This window comes from Orcinus orca, chromosome 2 (genome assembly GCF_937001465.1).
Source record: "Orcinus orca chromosome 2, mOrcOrc1.1, whole genome shotgun sequence".
NCBI lineage: Eukaryota > Metazoa > Chordata > Mammalia > Artiodactyla > Delphinidae > Orcinus > Orcinus orca.
This window is the reverse complement of record NC_064560.1, coordinates 168,818,132-168,842,035: the sequence shown is the minus strand read 5'-3', so window position 1 is coordinate 168,842,035 and position 23,904 is coordinate 168,818,132. Positions and strand designations below refer to the sequence as shown.

Here is a 23,904-nt window from a genome sequence, read left to right as displayed (position 1 = left end):
AGAAATGGAAGAATGAAAAGAAGGAGGATGGATGCAAGTTCTTCTGTGGCAGCAATCAGAGAAATGCAATCACACCTGAAGGGAATGTGGCATCAGAAGAAGTTCAATACATTCCAAAGCCATAAGGAACTGGGTTTTGGATTATTTGCCATTTAAACTTACTCTGCTACAGTGATTAAACATATTATTATTAAATCGATTGCATTACTATTCACTTCAGACTACCCTGTTGTTGCTGCAGTTATACTTCACTTGGTAGGATAATCAAGGTGTTTGGCAAATGTGAATTTTCCTAATCTACTAAAGCTCACTGTTTACTAATGTTTTCTTCTATGGTTGTTGGTGTAAATATGTCTAAAATGATATAGAAATATGTTTATTTCTAAAATGATATAATTCTTATACACAATAAACAAAAGGTGCCCAATCCTTTCCTGATGGCCCAAGGTCATTGGTATAAACTACTACTGCTATTGCTGATATAAAGAAATACCCTCGAGAACTCCCTGGCGGTCCAGTGGCTAAGACGCCACACTTTCAAGCAGAGGGCACAGGTTCAATCCCTGGTCAGAGAACTAAGATCCCGCAAGCCGTGCAGCGCACGGCCAAAAAAGAAAAAAAAGAAATACCCTCAGTAGCTCCTTAAGGCCTTATGTGACTACTAAACCTTGCCCACACTGTCAGGTATTCTCTTCTTGGTCATCATTGTACTGGCATCTTTAGTTCCTCCTACCAACCTGTGATCTGATTTTGTGGCAGCAATTCTGCTTAGGGCCTCTTTCGATTACACTTCCTGGCTCTTGACTGTATTCCAGATACCCAGAAGACATAGATCACAGAATTTTGGCAAGGTATTATGCTGAATTAATAAGAGATGATAACTGTGATTTATTTATATTTTGTAGTATCTTCTGTTGCAAGGAGATTAAAGTTCACTCTGTGAGTCAGAATGACAGAAGAGTAGATGTACCATATTATCCTCATCACAACTATGTAACAACTCCCCCAAAGTAATAGCTATTAGAAAAATTAACCGATGGCTAAGGAAAACCAGCTCAAATGCTGGTTACTAGCTTCACAGCCTTGGGCAAGTAACTAAACCTTTTAACACTTCCTATCTGTAAAGAAATAATAACAGTATCTTCCTACGAACGATTATTGTCAAAATTAAATGAGATAATGAAAAAAAACACAATATAATACTGGCTTAGAGTAAATAGTGTCTAGCATTTAAACTATTATCTTTTTAAATCCCAATTTGTGTAATAAACACATATTTAACTAGACCTCCTTAACTATCTTCTCCATGGCATCCTATGAAAATACTATTAAAAATATTAACAGTAGCTAATATATAACGAGCAATTACTCTCTGTTAAAATTGTGCTGAAGTCTATACAGGGATTATCTATTTGAATCCTTAAAAAAGCTCTGGGCGGTAGATACCATTACACACACACACACACACACACACACACCCCGCTACAGATAAGTACACTGAGGCTCAAAGAGGTTAAGTACTTGTTCAAGTTCACAGAATAAGTGGTGAAAATGGACTCATGTAGCTCAGACTCCAGAATCCATGATTATAAGCACTCCCCTATCCTGAGAAGAGAAGCCGCTTCTCCTTCTGCTAAAATCTATTTACAAATAAGTTGAGCACAAGCTAATTCTCCTTTAATCTTATCCTCTATTTGACTATTCAAGGTCCCTAGCTGGAAAAGCAGAAAAGATACGTTTCGTTTTTTGCCTTTTAACTTACCCACTCACAGTCGATTCCAAGCACTGGAAAATCTTCTAACTCACTCCTAAGCAAGGGCTCAATTTGATCCCACTCCGCCTCCTGAGACACAGTCGCCACCTTTGCTCTAAGGATCCTCTCTTCCCACGAGGCTCTGGGGGCACTGGAGTGCTGCTGGTCCTCTGCTGGAGTGGGCCGCTCTCTCCTGCCTGGCACTTTCGGCTGCTGCTGTGACAGCTGCTGCTGGGTCACACGACTTGCTTTACTCCTCCGACGCTGGATGCCTTTCCACAGGACAAACCCCCCGACTGCCATACCAAGAAGGGTGGTCACTGTCAAAGCCACTAAGTGTTTAGACATCTTCAACTTTTCTGTTGTTTAGGAAAGCATATCACTAATCCCACAATCTGCAAAACAAATGGCAACAATATATTCACATACAGAATTTAAAGGTCCACGGATACAAGTCCCCCCCAACCCCACAAAAGACGTTGCATTCACAATCCATGTGCTCACAAACTAAAACAATTGCTACAAATTTCCACATGAAACAGTGATATTTTAAAATATTTTCCCCCTTTTGTATGTCCTGTACTCCATCTCTATCTCCATCCAAGAAAAACCCCCTGCCCTCTACCAGTTGCCCAGGGCTCTCTTAATCCTATAAAATCACATCAATCAAAACAGAATAAACTAGACTCTTACTTCCGCTTGCTGATTTATTGTGAGTAAATTTTAGTTAATGGATCTTCCTCAGGGTGTTTGTGTTTGAACCTTCAATCTCTAAGAGTTGAATGGAAACTTCTGCTTTGCAATTTAAAAAAAATCTAGGGCTTCCTTGGTGGTGCAGTGGTTAAGAGTCTGCCTGCCAATGCAGGGACATGGGTTCAAGCCCTGGTCCAGGAAGATCCCACATGCTGCGGAGCAACTGGGCCCGTGTGCCACAACTACTGAGCCTACGTGCCACAACTGCTGAGCCTGCAAACCTACAGCCCGTGCTCCACAACAAAGAGAAGCCACCACAATGAGAAGCCCTCGCACCGCAACGAACAGTAGCCCCTGCTCGCCACAACTAGAGAAAGCCCGTGCGCAGCAACAAAGACCCAACGCTGACAAAAATAAATAAATAAAAATTTTAAAAAATCTAATCATCTGCAACTGGTAGGGGGACTTTTACTTTTCTAGGAGGCGTGGCTGGTGAGGGATGGAGCAATCAGGCTTGAGTGCACATGGATTTTCCGTTGCTCCAGAGGTCTCGGTAGTTCTCCGTGGAAACACACTCAGTTATTGAGGGTAAGCTAGGACAGTACAAAAGGGAAGACAGGACTAGAAAAGAAAAAGAACAGAACTTAGAGAGCCAGGATGTTCAGGAGGAGGTTGCAAATTGAAATGTCCACAGGGTCCAAACAGGATAACACAAATAAGTGAAGCAAGCCAAGTGCAAGAGAAAACTGACACAGACATCCTATTAAATATGTAGGAACTGTCTTCCTTTCTATCACAAAATAGCCTCTTTTCCATTTTCTGTACGTGAAATAAAACTCATATTTTATGGCAAGACAAGAAAAATTTAAACAAAAAATTTTTTTCTATCCTTTGGTCTCCTCTCTCCTCCCACTGTGCACTGTGTATCTACATTATGCATTAACCTAACCTTCCCCATTGAGAGAAATACCTGCTCAACCATAAAGAGCAATATTCTAGCATCAATAAGACAACTCCTTAAAGATGCCATTCCTTCTTGATCTCATAAGGGGTCACATGGCACTTAGATCTGGATCATGTAAACTGCCAATAATACAGCATTTGATGTACAGCCTCTGTCTCAAAAAACTTATATAACTGCGCCTTGACTTCTAAGGGAAGGAACAGGTCTCAGAGCTTTCTGAGATGCTCTTCCTGGGTTATAATCCTCAAATTTGGCTCAAATAAAATCTTCCATTTCTTTCTCAGACCAACTGATTAATTTTTTCATCAATGCTTATTACAATGTGGTTTTTCTCCATCTATCTCTTGTTTTCCTATTTTTGACAGAAAAATAGGCATATACAACTATCTCTGTACTATTTTAAAAGACAACAGTAAATGTGTAACAATAAATGGTAAGTGGCCTTTGGCCTCAATAATGGAGACAAAACATGGGAGAGCAACCATTCAGCACAAGGTGTTCATCCTGTTTGTGAAGAAGGCCCAGTGTGGTCAGATTATCCTGATTACTCAAGAAAAGTTAGATATCTGAATTTTATGTGAAATATCACCATTTTTAAGTGTTAGCAACAAATTTAGAGTTTTTGAAACATTGTGCCAGCCAAATAAAAACATTTTGGGCTCTGGGTTACCCATCTGTAGGCTCTGACCTAAAATCTATACTGCCCAAAGACACAGTGACCTATTAGGCCCTGCCTACACTTCTCTATGGCTGAGGGTTTCCCATTTAATGGGAATCCTTTTTTTTTTTTTTTGGACATGCTGTGGGGCATGTGGGATCTTAGCTCCCTGACCAGGGATTGAACCCAGGCCACAGTGGTGAAAGCTTGGGATCCTAACCACTAGACTACCAGGGAACTCCCAATGTGCACTACTTTTATCAATTTTTAAAAGCGTCAACAACAAATTTTTAAAAATAATTTAATATTTACAACAACCCTGGGCTATAATTATGCCTACAGAGATATTCAGCAATGGAGAGGAAAAATGGAATCACAACAATTATTACAGTACTAATGAAAACAATAAAATGGCTACGCTGTTTTTAAAATATTTACTTTTTTGCAGAAACTGTGCTTAAGTATTCATATGTACTTTCTCCAGCACTTTTATTCAAGAGGAAACTGAGACTTAATGAGTTTAAAGAACTTGCATAGAGAGATTTCTAGTTAAAATACTCTGAGAAGACATAAAAACCCTTCCCTTTCTCACTCGAAACAATACAAATGTTGGAGAAAACATTAAAAAGATAATAAGGGGCTTCTCTGGTGGCACAGTGGTTAAGACTCCGTGCTCCCAATGCAGAGGGCCCAGTCTCGATCCCTGGTCAGGGAACTAGATTCCACATGCTTGCTGCAACTGAGTTCACATGCCACAACTAAGGAGCCAGCAGGCTGCAAGTAAGGAGCCCGCCTGCCACAACTAAAGAGCCCACATGACGCAACTAAGACCAAACCCAACCAAATAAATAAACAAATATTTTTTAAAAAGATAATAAAAGTTTAATACACAGTTAAACTTAAAAAGAAGAAAAGGAAATCATCAAGTGTCAGAAATGGAAGAAGGGAACCCACAGTGGGTAGGAGATAAAGCTGGGCAGAGACCAGAACTCATACCAGCCCCAGTGCTGGAGAATATCACCAGCCCAGCGACAGAAGTCTAGGCCACAGGCCCAGGGCACAGTGGAGATGCAGGAGAGTGTTGCCTTGTCCATGAACAAGAACCTGTAAGTGTTCACCTACTATGGTCCAGGCAAGACATCTGCCCAAGGCTGAGAATATGAACACAGTCCCTTGAAGATCGGCCAAAGTGGTGGAGTAGAAAGACCCTGAGCTCACTTCCTCTCACAACCACACCAAAACCACAACTATCTGCAGAACAACCATCTATGAAAAAGACCAAAACCTCCCAGAAAAGATCGTCTACAACTAAAGACACAAAGAAGGAACCACAAGATGAGTAGAAGGGGACATGATATAATCAAGTCCCATACTCCCAGGTGGGCAATACACAAACTGGAGAATAATTATAGTGCAGACGTGGGAATTCCCTGGTGGTCCAGTTGTTAGGACTCCACTCTTTCACTGCTAAGGGTGTGGGTTTGATCCCTGGTCACAGAACTAAGATTCTACAAGCCATGTGGTCAAAAAAAAAAAAAAAAAGTTATAGTGCAGAAGTTCTCCCACAGAAATGAGAGTTCTGAGCCCCACGTTAGGCTCCCCAGCCTGGGGGCCCTGCAGCAGGAAGACTAGCCCCCAGATCATTTGGCTTTGAAGGCCAGCCGGGCTTAATTTCAGGAAGGACTGTGGGAAATACAACTTCACTCTTAAAGGGCACACACAAGATCTTACATGCACCGGGACTCAGGGCAAAAGCAGTAACTTGATAGGAGTCTGAGTCAAACCTACCTGCTGGCCTTGGAGAGGTGGGAAGCCGGCCGTAGCTGACAACAGCTACATTTGGCAGCTCAGTCACATTTGGAAGCCAGTGCTGGTGGGTGTGATCTTGGGCTCCTCCCTCTAGCCATTAGAGCCAAGACCTAGCCCCATCCAATAGTCTGTAGGCAGCAGTGCTGGGATGCCGCAGGCCAAACAACTAACTGAGTGCAGACACAGCCCCACCCATAAGCAGACAGGCTTCCTAAAGTCCTCCTGAGCCCACAGCCTCCTCTAAACACTCCTCTAGACAGGACCTTGCCCACCAGAGGGCCAAGACCCAGCTCCACCCACCAGTGGGCAGACAGTGGCCCTGCCCTCCAGGAAGCCTGCACTAGCCTCTAGACCAGCCTCAGCCACCAGGGGACAGACACCAGACACAAGAAAACCACAATCCCACAGCCTGTGGACCTAGCCTGCCCACAGCAGGCTAGAACCTACCCTGGGACCAGCTGGGCCCTGGCCCTGTGCACTAGCAGGCCAACGCAAGCTTCGGGACACTCCAGACCCCATACCAACTGTGTCAGGAATCACCACCTCCCTGCCAACCAATGATCTAAAACAAGCTCTGTGGGCTTCCCTGGTGGCACAGTGGTTGAGAGTCCGCCTGTTGATGCAGGGTACATGGGTTTGTGCCCCAGTCCAGGAAGATCCCACATGCTGTGGAGCAGCTGGGCCCGTGAGCCGTGGCTGCTGAGCCTGCGCGTCCAGAGCCTGTGCTCCGCAACGGGAGAGGCCACAACAGTGAGAGGCCCGCGTACGGAAAAAAAAAAAAAAAAAAAAGCCCTGGGATCCCTGGACCCTGCAGCCAGACTCCAGGAACTGGCTCTGCCTGCCAGTAGTCCAACAGTAACCTCAGGGCCTGGCTTCACTCGCCAGTGGGCAGGCAACAGCCCCAGAGTCCTCCGGACCCTGACTCTACCCACCAGTGGAGCCAGCACTAGCCCCAGGACTTCCTAGGGTTCTGAAGCCAGTCACCTTGTTACCAGGCCCTCTTAACAGCACCCAGCAGCATCCATACAAGGCAGGACCTGGTAACCAACCAGACTAGGGACCGACCAGGCTTACCAGACCACCCACACAGTCAGCCCACCACAACAGAAGGACCCACCCAGCCCTCTTAAGGGGAACCCCTAGAGCATATAGCTTGGGTGATGAGACAGGAGCTCACTGCTGGGACACACATGACATCTCCTACAGAAGGACACTTCTTCAAGGTGAAGAAATGTAACTAATCTACAACATACATAAAAATAAAAATAGCAACTTAGACAAAATGAGGCAGCAGAGGAACATGTTCCAGATGAAGGAGCAAGACAAAACCCCAGAAGAAGAACTAAGTGAAGTGAAGATAGGTTATCTACCTGAGAAAGAGTTCAGAGTAATGACTGCAAAGATGATCAAAGAACTCAGGAGGAAAATGGATGCACAAAGTGAGAAGTTAGAAGTTTTTTAACTGAGAATTAGAAATTATAAAGAACAACCAAACAGAGATGAAGAATACAATAACTGAAATGAAAAATACACTAGAAGGAATAAATAGTAGGCTAAATGATACAGAGGAATGGATCAGTGACCTGGAGGACAAAGTAGTGGAAATCACTGCCATTGAACAGAAAAAAAAAGAATGAAAAGAAATGAGAACTGTCTAAGAGATTTCTGGGATAACATCGAGCCCACTAATATTCACATTATAGGGGTCCCAGAAGAATAAGAGAAAGAGAAAGAGCCTGAGAAAATATTTGAAGACATAATAGCTGAAAACTTTCCTAACCTGGGAAAGGAAACAGACATATAAGTCCAGGAAGCACAGCGTCCCATACAGGATTAATCCAAAGAGGAACACACCAAGACACATTGTAATCAAAATGACAAAAACTAAAGATAGAGAATATTAAAAGCAGCAAGGGAAAAGCAACAAATAATATACAAGGCTATCAGCTTATTTTCTGCAGAAACTCTGCAGGCCAGAAGGGAGTGGCACTAATCCCACTCATGAGGGCTCCACCCTCAGGATCTAATCACTTCTCAAAGCCCCCCCAATTGGGGTTAATTTTCAACATATGAATTTTGAGGGGACACAAAACATTCAGCCTATAGCACTCTTAAATATGAAAAGACATCCAAGAATCACCAGTTATTGCAGGTGTGTCTCCAACATCATTAATTAGCATTTTCTAAGGAACATGTACAGAATTCTGCACCCAGGGCTTCCCTGGTGGCGCAGTGGTTGAGAGTCCGCCTGCCGATGCAGGGAACATGGGTTTGTGCCCTGGTCCGGGAAGATCCCACATGCCGCGGAGCGGCTGGGCCTGTGAGCCATGGCTGCTGAACCTGCACGTCCGGAGCCTGTGCTCCACAACGGGAGAGGCCACAGCAGTGAGAGGCCCGCGTACCACAAAAAAAAAAAAAAAAAAAGAATTCTGCACCTAGCATTTTGAGAGTATACATTCTTTAAAAACATACAAAGAAATAGATGGAACATGCCTCAACATAATAAAGGCCATAAATGACAAACCTACAGCTAACATCATACTCAATGGTGGAGGCTGAAAGCATTTCCTCTAAGATCAGGAACAAGACAAGGACGCCCATTCTCACCACTTTTATTCAACATAGTTTTGGAAGTCCTAGCCACAGCAGAAGAAAAAATAAATAAAAGGAATCCAGATTGGAAAGGAAGAAGTAAAACAGTCACTGTTTGCAGATGACATGATACTATCCTAAAGATGCCACCAGAAAACTACTAGAACCCATCAATGAACTGGGTAAAGTTGCAGGATACAAAATTAATATACAGAAAACTGATGCATTTCTATACAATGACAACAAACTATCAGAAAGAGAAATTAAGGAAACAATCCCATTTACCATCACATCAAAAAGAATAAAATCCCTAGGAATAAACCTATCTAAGGAGGTAAAAGACTTGTACCTGGAAAACTATAAGATGCTGATGAAAGAAAGTGAAGATGATACAAACATATGGAAAGATACATAGTGTTCTTGGATTGGAAGAATTAATGTGAAAATGACCTTACTACCCAAGGCAATCTACAGATTCAATGCAATCCCTACCAAAATACCAATGGTATTTCTTCACAGAATTAGAACAAAAAATTTTACAATTTGTATGTAAACACAAAAGACCCTGACTAGCCAAAGCAATCTTGAAAAAGAAAAATGGAGCTGGAGGAATCAGGTTCCCTGACTTCAGACTATACTACAAACCTAGAGTAATCAAAACAGTATGGTACTGGCACAAAAAACAGAAATATAAATCTATGGAACAGGATAGAAAGTCCAGAGATAAACCCATGCACCTCTGATTACATAATCTATGACAAAGGAGGCAAGAATATACAATGGAGAAAAGACAGTCTCTTCAATAGGTGGTGCTGGGAAAACTGGACAGCTACATGTAAAAGAATGAAATTAGAACACTCTCTAATATCACATACAAAAATAAACTCAAAATGGATTAAAGACCTAAATGTAAGACTGGATACTATAAAACTCCCAGAAGAAAACATAAGCAGAACACTTTTTGACATAAATTGCAATATTTTTTTGGATCCATCTCCTAAAGCAAATAAAAGAAAAAATAAACTAACAGGATTTATTTAAATGTAAAAGCTTTTGCACAGAAATAAAAATTTTATTTAAAAATATATACTTTTTAATTTTTAAAAAAAAGAAAAAAAAGGGACTTCCCTGGTGGTGCAGTGGTTAAGAATCTGCCTGTCAATGCAGGGGACATGGGTTCAATCCCTGGTCCAGGAAGATCCCACATGCCGCAGAGCAACTAAGCCTATGCACCACAACTACTGAGCCTGCACTCTAGAGCCCGTGAGCCACAACTGCTGAGCCTGCACGCCACAACTACTGAAGCCCAGGTGCCCTAGAGCCCATGTGCCGCAACTACTGAGCCCGTGTGCTGCAATTACCGAAGCCCGTGCGCGTAGAGCCCACTCCTCTCAACAAGAGAAGCCACTGCAATGAGAAGCCCGTGCACCGCAACAAAGAGTAGTCCCCGCTTGCTGCAACTAGAGAAAGCTTGTGTGCAGCAACAAAGATCCAACACAGCCAAAAACAAAAAGCTTTTGCACAGCAAAGGAAACCACTGACAAAATGAAAAGACAATCTATTGAATGGGAGAAAATATTTGCAAATGATATGACCAATAAGGGATTAATATCCAATATATATAAACAGCTCATACAACTCAACATGAAAAAACAAAACAAAACAAACAACCCAATTAAAAAGTGGGCAGAAGAACTGAATAGCCGTTTTTCCAAAGAGGAAATGCAGATGGCCAGCAGGCACGTGAAAAGATGCTCAACATCGTTAATCATCAGGGAAGTGCAAATCAAAACCACATTCTCACACCTGTCAGAATGGCTATCATCAAAAAAACCCACAAACAACAAATGTTGGTGAGGATGCAGAGAAAAGGGAACCCTTGTATACTGGGTTGGTGGGAAGGTAAATTGGTGCAGCCACTGTGAAAAACATTATGGAGGTTTCTCAAAAAACTGAAAATAGAACTACCATAAGACCCAGCAATTCCACTCCTTGGTATATACCCCCCAAAAACGAAAACACTAATTCGAAAAGATACATGCACCCCAATGTTCGTTGCAGCACTATTTACAATAGCCAAGACATGGAAGCAACCTAAATGTCCATCAACAGATGAATGGATAAAGAAGATGTGGTACATATACTAAGCCATAAAAAAGAATGAAATAATGCCATTTGCAGCAACATGGATGGACCTAGAGATTCATACTAAGTGAAGTAAGTCAGACAAAGACAAATATCATATGATATCCCTTAATTGTGAAATCTAAAACAATGACACAAATGAACTTATTTACAAAACAAAAACAGACCCACAGACATAGAAAACAAACTTATGATTACCGAAGGGGAAGGTTGGGGAGGGAGAAAATAGGAGTTTGGGATTAACATATACACATTACTATATATAAAATAGATAACCAACAAGGACCTACTGTATAGCCTAGTACTCAAAATATACTCAATATTTTGTAATAACCTATAAGGGAAAAGAATCTGAAAAAGGATGTATATATTTGAATCACTTTGCTGTACACCTGAAACTAACACAACATTGTAAATCAACTATACTTCAATAATTTTTTTAAAAAGAAGATACAGTATATACAAAGGAATACTACTCAGCCATAAAAAAGAATGAAAATTTACCATTGCAGCAACATGGATGAACTTAGAGGGCATTACACAAAGTGAAATAAGTCAGACAGAGAAAGACAAATACTGTATAATATCACCAACATGTGGAATCTAAAAAATACAACAAACTAGTGAATAAAACAGAAAGAAGCAGACTCACAGAGAACAAACTAGTGGTTACCAGTGGGGAGACGGAAGGGGGAGGGGCAATATAGGGGTAGGAGGAAAAAAGGGGGTTATTTTGGGATTATATGAAATCATGTGTGTGAAACTTTTGAAAACTGTAAAGTATTATAGAATATAAAGAATGTTTCATTCAATTAAAAAAAAGGAATATGAACAGAGTCCCTCATGAAAGGACAGCCCCTCAAACCTGCACTCTGGACAGATAAAGGACCCAAGTTCACATTATCCTTGAGAAAGGAAACCCTCAGCCAAGAAACTAAAACTAAAATGCTTAGAATTGGTCCGTTCTGTTGGAACCAGGCAGAGCGGATCATAAAACTGTTTTACCAAAAAAAAAAAAAAAAAAAAACTGTTTTACCATGCAGGAAACATGCAGGACTCCCACCGAAGATCACTCCCTAGAAGAGTGCTCACAAACGAATGAAAACAAAACAAAACCCAAAACCCTAAAATCAATCATAATAGCTCACAGAGCCAGCAAAAAAATATCTATAACTGAGATCTGAAAGAGACTTCAAAGTAACAACCAGGGAAATTCAGGAAAATAAAATCCCAAACATGAACAGAAGGCAACAAAAAGTAGAATTTCTAGATATGAAAAATATGTTAAAATTTTTTAAAAACTTAATAGACAGGTTAAACAGCAGATCAGACATACAGAGAGAGAGAAAAAGTTACCGAATTGAGGATAAATCTGAGGAAGTCACCCAGAACGCATCACGGAGATAAAGAGAGAGAAAATATAAGAACAGACACAGAGGATGGATTGAGAAACTCAATATCCACATAATGAAGATTTGGAAGATGAAGGAGGTCAGATTTGGTACAGTTCTCTGAGTCCCAAGTTGGAGAAATTAAATATATCCAGAAAAAGACTTGTATAAGAATATTCATTACAGCTGTATTCATAACAGCCCCAAACTGGAAACAGCCCTAGTGGTATATCTACATGGAATGCTAACCAGCAATAAAAAGGAACTTATTACTGCTACATGCAATCTGGATGAATCTCAAATAACATTAGACCGAGTGAAAGAAGCTAGATATAAAAGAGATACTGTATAATTCTATTTATATAAAGTTCTAGAACAGCTAAAACTAATCTATGGTAGAAAAAAATAGGAACACTAGTAGCCTCTGGGAGAGGTGGGTACAGGGAAGAGACATTTAAGCTGAGCACTGAATGACAAAAAAAGCCAGATATGACAAATTCTACGGAAGAGCATTTCAGGCATGAAGGAACTTTCTGGAACTGTGGTAAAGTTTCATGTCTTGATGGAGGTTTGGGTTACACAAGTGTATGCAATTGTCAAAATTCAGGGATATTTCTGATTTTTCTCCTGTTGGCCCAACTAAAGACTTAATGACTGCTGGTTCGTTCATTGTCTATCTTTCCCACTAGAATGTAAACCTCATGAAAATAGGGACCTTAACTGGCTTCTTCATTTATATATAAATATCTCCAGCATGTATAGGGACCTTAACTGGTTTCTTCATTTATATATAAATATCTCCAGCAAGTAGCACAGAACTGATAACAATAAATATTTATTGAATGAATAAAACTCAATTCAAGGTATTATATGTTAACATTTTATGATAAATATTTCTTTTTTAAAATAAATAAATAAATAAGTGTATTTATTTATTTATTTACTTTTGGCTGCATTGGGTCTTCGTTGCTGCGCGCGGGCTTTCTCTAGTTGCGGCGAGCGGGGGCTACTCTTCATTGTGGTGTACAGGTTTCTCATTGCAGTGGCTTCTCTTGTTGCGGAGCACAGGCTCTAGGCACGTGGGCTTCAGTAGTTGTGGCTTGCAGGCTCAATAGTTGTGGCTCGCAGGCTCTAGAGCGCAGGCTCAGTAGTTGTGGCACATGGGCTTAGTTGCTCCGTGGCATGTGAGATCTTCCCGGACCAGGGCTCAAACCCGTATCCCCTGCATTGGCAGGCGGATTCTTAACCACTGCACCACCAGGGAAGTCCTATGATAAATACTTCTAATTCAATTATCAAAATTACAAAAATCCGTTTATTCACGTGAAACAAGATTTTTTTCCCCTTATTGAGCCTTCATACTATAAAGAAGCAGTATGGTTCAATACTAGGTTAGGAGTGAGAAAAATCAAATCTTGTGTTATAGACTGAATGTTTGTGTCCCTCTGAAATTCATGTGGAAATCACAACCCTAAATTTTTGGTATTAGAAAGTGGGGCCTTTGGAAGGTAATTAGGATCAGATGAGGTCCAAAGGGTGGCACCCTCGTGACTGGGATTAGTGCCCTTAAAAAGTCACGAGAGACCTTGCTTCTCTCTGACCTCTGCCATAAAAGGATACAATAAGATGTTGTTGGCAGTCTGCAGCCCAGAAGAGAACTCTCATCAGGACTCAACCATGCTGGCAATCTGATCTCAGACTTCTAGCCTCCAGAACTGTGAGAACTGCTGTCTATAAACCACCCAGTCTGTGGTATTCTATTACAGCAGCCCAAACGGACTAAAACACCCGCTAAGGACTTGCCTGGGGATCCAAAGCTTTCAGTGCTTCACTATCTTCAGTGACTGAAAGGATCTGCCATTCTTTAAAAAAAAAAATTGTGTAAAACAACAACATCAAACCGATAACAATGGTTACCTAAGAGTAGTAGGGTTATAAATAGTTTTGATTTTTCAAATTCTATACGAGTATGTATATATTCATAATTAGAAAAAAATAAGTTTTTTTAGTGGTGCTTTTTAGAGATAGGCAAAGTAAATATCCCACTTAACATTTAAGACATATGATTATATTCTTGAAATAAATCTCATTTTAATGAATTAAACAAATATGTTAAAATGTTTAGAGAATAGCATAAAGTAGAGGATAACAACATGAGCCTTAGAGTCAAATATCCTGAGTTCAAATCCAGCCTCTGCCAATTGTTAGCTATATAAACTTGGGCAAATTACTGAACTTCTCTAAGCCTCAGTTTCCTCCTCAGTAAAATGGGAAGGATAGTACCTACCATGTAGGATTATTGTGAGACTTAAGTAAGATGATCAAAATACTCAGCATATTGGCTAGCACATTAGGGTTCAATAAATGTTAGCTATGACTACTACTGAGGTTCTATAAACCACAGAACTATTAAAGGAAAACAAAGAATCATAGAGTTAAAATTTAGAAGCCAAATGCAGCTCTCACACAATTCAAGATTTCTTTCCACGGTAATCCTGACAGATCATGACCTTATCTCTACCTGAATACATCCAAGAACAGAGTTCATCACCTTAAGAGGCAGTTTTTGTTGAAAAGTCCTTGCATTCTGTAAAAGTTCCCTACATAGAAACTGCTCTCTTTGATGTTCAGTCTGGCCTCTGAAATGACAAGTGTTTACTCCCTCCTTAGAGTTTGTGAAATATGTGAAGATAGCTCTTATGACTCCCCTTAGTACATTTTACTTAACCCAATCAGCTTCCTGTGACCTAGTTTAAAGACCACTTGCCATTATGGCCAGATCTTTCTGAATGGCTCCAAGCTTGTCAAGGTATCTCTTAAATGTGGCACCCAGGTCTGTATTCAAAACTTGAGACATGTTCTAATTGATGTGGACTACATTGGTACTATTACTTCCCAGGGTCTGGACCCTATATTTTATTAATGATGGATGAAATGATAGGTTTTTGAATAGCAGAATCACACTGACGACCCTCATAGAGTTTGCGGTAAATTAAAATTCACTGAAATCATATTGAGTTCCCCATTTTATATACTTGTAATTTATACTTTGCAGTTAAATCCAAAATTTTACATTTCTTTCTTCTAAATTTCCTCTTGTCTGTTTCAGCCAAACATTTTACCCTTTGAAACCAATTTTCATCTTGATTGTGCCTTCCCTCCCAACTTAAACATGTTTTTGTATAGAAAAGTGAATTTCTGTCTTCAAAGAAAGTAACAGCATCTAACATGTGTTTTTATTAATTCATTTTTCAAATTTATTTTTGTATTTCAAATTATCTCCATGTTTAATAACACTAAAATGAGGTTACGTTACAGTAGAAAAGTTGAAAAAACAAAGTATTATTGATTTGCTTCCATCGAGAAGGGCTCCCTCAGATCTAGAATTCCCAGGCTATCAGGTTCCTACTTATTCTTTATCATGTGTGGCCTGAGAAAAAGAAAGGCCTCACAGGGAAACTGAAGGAGCAAGTGGGGTACCTCCATATGAGGGAACTGTTGGCAACATTCAAAAAACTTACTAATTTATTTTTATATGGAGAGATTTTGTGTGGGTTTTTTCCCAGCCAAGGGGTTCATTCAGCAAACATGTAAGTAGCACTTTCAATAAACCAGACATTGTGTTAGACTTTGGGTAAAAAGAGTTAAATGGCACAAGCTGCTTTCAAAAATGCAGGATTCAGAAAAGGAGAAATGCATGTATTGAACAAGCTGCAATTTGGTGAGGAAACACCAACAACAGAAGCACACACGAGTACAGGGATGGCAAAGAGGAAAGAGTAAGGGGATTATTAAGAGAAACACTCGCTGAGAGGGATGAACACTGAGACTGGTACTGGTGTTAAAAAATGAGCAAACATTCTCCAGGTGCGCAAGGCAGAGGGAATAGCACGTGCAAGGACACAAAAGGCACGAAGCATCGTGGTACTCGTGAAAGAGTACAAGCAAATTTAACACATACTGTAAGTGCAAAATACCAAATTTTGAAGAATTACTCTTTAAAAAAAGTAAAAAATATCTTACTGATAATTTCTATATTGATATTTTAAGGTGACCTTTTTTTATTGTAGTAAAACATACATAACACAAAATTTACCATTTTAATCACTTTTAAGTGTAACATTCAGTAGCATAACTGCATTCACAAGGTTGTGCAACCATCACCACTATCCATTTCTAGAACTACTTCATCATCCCAAACAAACTCTGTACCCATTAAACAATAACTTTCCATTCCTCCCTCCCCCAACTCTTGGTAGCCTCTATTATACTTTCTATCTCTATTAATTCCATATTGATTTTTTATATCTTTTTTTTTTTTTTTTTTTTTTTTGCCGTGCCACGTGGCTTGCAGGATCTTAATTCCCTGACCAGGGATCAAACCTGTGCCCCCTGCACTGGAAGCGCAGAGTCCTAACCACTGGACTGTCAGGGAATTCCCGATTTTTTACATCTTATGTTGAAATAATATTTTGGATATACTGGGTTAAATAAAACCGGTTAAAATTAAGTTCACCTGTTTCTTTTTATACTTTTAATGTGGCTACTAGAAAGCTTTAAATGATTTATGGGGCTCACATTATATTTCTACTGGCTAGCACTGTGCTAGAGCACAACGTGCAAGTAAGGAAACAGAGAGGGATGATGCGAGAAGGAGTAGATACAGGTCAAGTTGTGAGGAGCCTTCTATTACCCTGAAAGATAAAACCTTATAGGTAATGGAGAGCCAATAACAGACTTATAAGGGAAGTGACAAGTTCAGGCTCCTATTTCAAAGAACACCATGGTGGCAGTGTGGGTGCTGGACTGCAGGCGGGCAAGGCGAGAGGCAAGGAGACCTGTTAGAAGACTCACAATAGCACGGCCAAGAGGGAAAGAAGATCCAAATCAGGGCAGAAGAAGGCAGAATGGAAAAGAATAGCTCTTAACAGAATGGCGGCATTGGAATCACCTGGATTAGTAAACAAGTCACAACTTTTACAACTTAAAATTTTGAAAGTTTGATGAATATAAAATCAATAGCTTTCCATACCCATTATAACGGTATGAAGAAAATCCCATAGCAATATAAGCTGTTTTAAAACTATAAGCCACATGTTTTTTGTTTTATTTATTTAGTTAGTTAGTTAGTTGCTCCAGGTCTTACTTGCAGCACGCAGGGTCCTTAGTTGCAGCTTGAGCGCTTCTTAGTTGCAAACTCTTAGTTGCAGCATGCATGTGGGATCTAGTTCCCTGAACAGGAATCGAAACCAGGCCCCCTGCGTTGGGAGCACAGAGTCGTAACCACTGTGCCATGAGGGAAGTCCCACAAGCCACATGTATTTAAACAACCACATGTACACGAACAAACCTAGGTGTAAACTCAACAAGAAATGTTCAAGATCAATATGAAGAAAAACAGAAAGCTTTACTGAAGATATAGAAAAAGACTTGAAGAGCACAGATATATTATAGCAGCTGTCACTTACAGAGCACATATAATGTGCCAGGCTCTTTACATGCATACTCATGTATACTCATATATACATGACTCATTTAATCTTTCCAACAACTCTCTACAGAAGGTACGATAATTACCCTATTTTCTTTAATAAACAAGAGATTGTTTTACTCAAATACTCAAAATAATGTAGTAAATTAAATGCAAACTTAATTTTTAAAAAAGTTTTAAAAAATGAACTGACAGCAGAAGCAAGAACTACAATCCTGCAGCCTGTGGAACACAAACCACATCACAGAAAGATAGACAAGCTGAAAAGGCAGAGGGCTATGCACCAGATGAAGGAATAAGATAAAACCCCAGATAAACAACTAAATGAAGTGGAGATAGGCAACCCTCCAGAAAAAGAATTCAGAATAATGATAGTGAAGATGATCCAGGACCTCGGAAAAAGTATGGAGGCAAAGATCGAGAAGATGCAAGAAATGTTTAACAAAGACCTAGAAGAATTAAAGAACAAACACCTAGAAGAATTAAAGAACAAACAAACAGAGATGAACAATATAATAACTGAAATGAAAACTACACTAGAAGGAATCAATAGCAGAATAACTGAGGCAGAAGAACAGATAAGTGACCTGGAAGAGAGAATGGTGGAATTCACCGCCACAGAACAGAATAAAGAAAAAAGAATGAAAAGAAATGAAGACAGCCTAAGGAACCTCTGGGACAACATCAAATGCAACAACATTCGCATTACAGGGGTCCCAGAAGGAGAAGAGAGAGAGACGGGACCTGAGAAAATATTTGAAGAGATTATAGTCAAAAAGTTCCCTAACTTGGGAAAAGAAATAGCCACCCAAGTCCAGGAAGTGCAGAGAGTCCCAGGCAGGATACACCCAAGGAGAAACATGCTGAGACACATAGTAATCAAATTGACAAAAATTAAACACAAAGAAAAATTATTGAAAGCAGCAAGGGAAAAACGACAAATAACATACAAGGGAACTTGCACAAGGTTAACAGCTGATTTCTCAGCAGACACTCTACAAGCCAGAAGGGAGTGGCATGATATATTTAAAGTGATGAAAGGGAAGAACCTACAACCAAGATTACTCTACCCAGCAAGGGATCTCATTCAGATTCGACAGAGAAATCAAAAGCTTTACAGACAAGCAAAATCTAAGAGAATTCAACACCACAAAACCAGCACTACAACAAATGCTAAAGGAACTTCTCTAAGTGGGAAACACAAGAGAAGAAAAGGACCTAAAAAACAAACCCATAACAATTAAGAAAATGGTCATAGGAACATACATATCAATAATTACCTTAAACGTGAATGGATTAAGTGCTCCAACCAAAAGACACAGGCTTGCTGAATGGATACAAAAACAAGACCCATATATATGTTGTCTACAAGAGACCCACTTCAGACCTAGAGACACATACACACTGAAAGTGAGGGGATGGGAAAAGATATTACATGCAAATGAAATCAAAAGAAAGCTGGAGTACCAATACTCATATCAGATAAAATAGACTTTAAAATAAAGAATGTTAAAAGAGACAAGGAAGGACACTATATAATGATCAAGGGATCAATCCAAGAAGAAGATATAACAATTAAAAATCTATATGCACCCAACATAGGAGCACCTCAATACATAAGGCAACTGCTAACAGCTCTAAAAGAGGAAATTGACAGTAACACAATAATAGTGGGGGACTTTAACACCTCACTTACACCAATGGACAGATCATCCAAACAGAAAATTAATAAGGAAACACAAGCTTTAAATGACACAATAGACCAGATAGATTTAATTGATAGTTATAGCACATTCCACCCAAAAAGAGAGGATTACACTTTCTTCTCAAGTGTGCACGGAACATTCTCCAGGACAGATCACATCTTGGGTCACAAATCAAGCCTCAGTAAATTTAACAAAATTGAAATCATATCAAGCATCTTTTCTGACCACAACACTATGAGATTAGAAATCAATTACAGGGGAAAAAACCGTAAAAAACACAACACATGGAGGCTAAACAATACGTTACTAAATAACCAAGAGATCACTGAAGAAATCAAAGAGGAAATCAAAAAATACCTAGAGACAAATGACAATGAAAACACGATGATCCACAACCTATGGGATGCAGCAAAAGCAGTTCTAAGAGAGAAGTTTATATCAATACAAGCCTACCTCAAGAAACAAGAAATATCTAAAATAAACAATCTAACCTTACACCTAAAGGAACTAGAGAAAGAAGAACAAACAAAACCCAAAGTTAGCAGAAGGAAAGAAATCATAAAGATCAGAGCAGAAATAAATGAAATAGAAACAAAGAAAACAATAGCAAAGATCAATAAAACTAAAAGCTGGTTCTCTGAGAAGATAAACAAAATTGATAAACCATTAGCCAGACTCATCAAGAAAAAGAGGGAGAGGACTCAAATCAAGAAAATTAGAAATGAAAAAGAAGTTACAACAGACACCGCAGAAATACAAAGCATCCTAAGAGACTACTACAAGCAACTCTATGCCAATAAAATGGACAACCTGGAAGAAATGGATAAATTCTTAGAAAGGTATAACCTTCCAAGACTGAACCAGGAAGGAATACAAAATATGAACAGACCAATCACAAGTCATGAAATTGAAACTGTGATTTAAAATCTTCCAACAAACAAAAGTTCAGGACCAGATGGCTTCACAGGTGAATTCTATCAAACATTTAGAGAAGAGCTAACACCCATCCTTCTCAAACTATTCCAAAAAATTGCAGAGTAAGGAACACTCCCAAACTCATTCTATGAGGCCACCATCACCCTGATACCAAAACCAGACAAAGATAGTAGAGAAAAAGACAATTACAGACCAATATCACTGATTAATATATATGCAAAAATCCTCAACAAAATACTAGCAAACTGAATCCAACAACACATTAAAAGGATCATACACCATGATCAAGTGGGATTTATCCCAGGGATGCAAGGATTCTTCAATACACACAAATCAATCCATGTGATACAGCATATTAACAAACTGAAGAAGAAAAACCATATGATCATCTCAATAGATGCAGAAAAAGCTTTTGACAAAATTCAACACAACTTATGATAAAAACTCTCCAGAAAGTGGGCATACAGGGAATCTACCTCAACATAATAAAGGCCATATACGACAAACCCACAGCAAACATCATTCTCAATGGTGAAAAACTGAAAGCATTTCCTCTAAGATCAGGAACAAGACAAGGATGTCCACTCTCACCACTATTATTCAACATAGTTTTGGAAGTCCTAGGCCTGGCAATCAGAGAAGAAAACGAAATAAAAGGAATACAAATTGGAAAAGAAGAAGTAAATCTGTCACTGTTGGCAGATGACATGATACTATACACAGAGAATCCTAAAGATGCCACCAGAAAACTACTAGAGCTAATCAATGAATTTGGTAAAGTTGCAGGATACAAAATTAATGCACAGAAATCTCTTGCATTCCTATACGCTAATGATGAAAAATCTAAAAGAGAAATTAAGGAAACATTCCCATTTACCATTGTAACAAAAAGAATAAAATACCTAGGAATAAATCTACCTAGGGAGACAAAAGACCTGTATGCAGAAAACTATAAGACACTGATGAAAGAAATTAAAGATGATACCAACAGATGGAGAGAGATACCATGTTCTTGGATTGGAAGAATCAATATTGGGAAAATGACTATACTACCCAAAGCAATCTACAGATTCAATGCAATCCTTATCAAATTACCAACGGCATTTTTACAGAACTAGAACAAGAAATCTTAAAATTTTTATTTATTTATTTTTTTTGTGGTATGCGGGCCTCTCACTGTTGTGGCCTCTCCCATTGCAGAGCACAGGCTCCGGACGTGCAGGCTCAGCGGCCATGGCTCACGGGCCCAGCCACTCTGCGGCATGTGTGATCTTCCCAGACCGGGGCACAAACCCATATCCCCTGCATCAGCAGGTGGACTCCCAACCACTGCGCCACCAGGGAAGCCAAAAAATCTTAAAATTTGTATGGAGAAACAAAAGACCCCAAATAGCCAAAGCAGTCTTGAGGGAAAAAAACAGAGCTGGAGGAATCAGACTCCCTGACTTCAGACTATACTACAAAGCCACAGTAATCAAGACAATATGGTACTGGCACAAAAAGAGAAATACAGATCAATGGAACAGGATAGAAGGCCCAGAGAAAAACCCACACACCTATGGTCAACGAATCTATGACAAAGGAAGCAAGGATATACACTGGAGAAAAGACAGTCTCTTCAATAAGGGGTGCTGGGAAAACTGGACAGCACATGTAAAAGAATGAAATTAGAACACTCCCTAACACCGTACACAAAAATAAACTCAAAATGGGTTAGAGACCTAAATGTTAGATGGGACACTATAAAACTCTTAGAGGAAAACATAGGAAGAACACTCTTTGACATAAATCCCAGCAAGATCTTTTCTGATCCCCCTCCTAGAGTAATGGAAATAAAAACAAAAAAACAAAGAAACAAAAAAATGAATTGACCATCAAAAAAGTGAAAAAACCCATGGGATGGGAGAAAATATTTGCTAGTCATAGATCTCATAAGGGCATGTATCTGGACTATATAAAAAACTCTTATGGGACTTCTCTGTTGGCGCAATGGTTAAGAATCTGTCTGTCAACGCAGGGACACGAGTTCAATCCCTGGTCCAGAAAGATCCCACATGCCATGCCATGGGACAACTAAGCCCATGTGCCACAACTACTGAGCCTGCGCTCTAGAGCTCACATGCCGCTACTACTGAGCCCACGTGCTGCAACTACTGAGCTACACGCTGCAACTATTGAAGCCTATACGCCTAGAGCCCATGCTCTGCAACAAGAGAAGCCACCGCAATGAGAAGCCCGCGCACCACAACAGAGAGTAGCCCTTGCTCACTGCAACTAGAGAAAGCCCATGGGCAGCAAAGAAGAGCCAACACAGACCCCCCAAATTTTTTTAATAAAATAAATTTTAAAAACTCATAACTCAATAATAAAAAGACAAAGAAACCAATTTAAAACAGGCAAGAATCTGAATAGACATTTCTTCAAAGAAGATATACAAATGGCCAATAAGCACATGAAAAGATGCTCAACATCATTAGGTATTAGGGAAATGCAAATCAAAAGCACAATGAGATACTACTTCACACCCATGAGGATGGCTCTAATTAAAAAGACAGCTAATAAGTACTGGCAATAATATGGAGAAATTAGAACTCTCATACATTGCTGATGTTGACAGAAAATAGTACAGCTGCTTTGGAAAATAATCTGGGAGTTCCTCAAATGATTAAACATAGAGTTGCCATGTGACCTAGCAATTCCACTCCTAAGTATATATCCAAGAGGAATGAAAGCACATGTCCACCCAATAGTTCATAGCAGCATTATTCATAATAGCCAAAAAATGGAAACAAACCAAATGTCCATCAGCTCATGAATGGATAAATAAAATACAGCATATCCATAATGTTATGGGTTGAATTGTGTTCCCCCAAAAGATATGCTAAAAGTCCTCACCCCCATTACCTACAAATGTGACTTTATTTGGAAAAGGCCTTTGCATACCTAATTAAGTTAAAATGAGGTCCTGCTGGAGTAGAGTGGGCCCTTAATTCAATATAACTGGTGTCCTACATGAAGGGGAGAAGAGACGCGGAGACAGACTTGCACAGAGAGAATTACGATGTGAAGATAGACACTCTGGGATGAAGGCCATGTGAAGAAAACAGAGGCAGAAGTTGTAGTTACACAGTTGCAGCCAAGGAATGCCAAAGAATGCCAAGGATTGCTGGCAACCACCAGAAGCTAGAAAGAGGCAAGAAAGGATCCTCCCCTAGAGCCCTCAGAGAGAGCACAGTCCTGCTGACCCCTTGATTTTGGACTTTATAGCCTCCAGGGCTGTGAGAGAATACATTTGTTATTTTAAGCCACCCAGTTTGCGTTACTTCAATACCATATCCCTAGGAAACAAATACACCATATGATACAATTTTATTCACCAATAAAAAGGAATGAGTACTGACACATGCTACAACATGGGTGAACCTTGAAAACATTATGCTAAGTGAAAGAAGCCAATCACAAAATACCACAAATTGTATGATTCCATTTATACAAAATATTTAGATCTATAAAGGCAGAAAGATTAGTGGCTCTCTAGGGCTAGGGTGTTGGGGAATGGGAAGGGGAGTGACTGCTAATAGGTATGGGATTCTTTGGGGGATGATAAAAATGTTCTAAAATTAGGTTGTAGTGGCTGCATAATTGTGAATATACTAAAAATCATTGAATTGTACACTTTAAACAACAAATTATATGAATTACATCTCAATAAAGCCACTTTAAAAAAAAACTACTTGAGGACTTCCCTGGTGGCGCAGTGGTTAAG

The 23,904-nt window shown here is 39.6% G+C and overlaps 1 protein-coding gene across 3 annotated transcripts in view; it reads right to left on the bottom strand.

The window, feature by feature from the left end:
• Nucleotides 1–23,904, bottom strand: part of EXD2 (exonuclease 3'-5' domain containing 2) — a 92,915-nt gene that overhangs the window by 32,122 nt on the left and 36,889 nt on the right. For all 3 annotated transcript variants that reach the window (XM_033433226.2, XM_049706905.1, XM_004262161.4), the window contains exon 2: nucleotides 1,763–2,148. In XM_033433226.2, coding sequence (XP_033289117.1) covers nucleotides 1,763–2,101 — 339 coding nt within the window. In that variant the 5' untranslated portion in view covers nucleotides 2,102–2,148. The remainder of the gene's footprint in view (nucleotides 1–1,762; nucleotides 2,149–23,904) is intronic.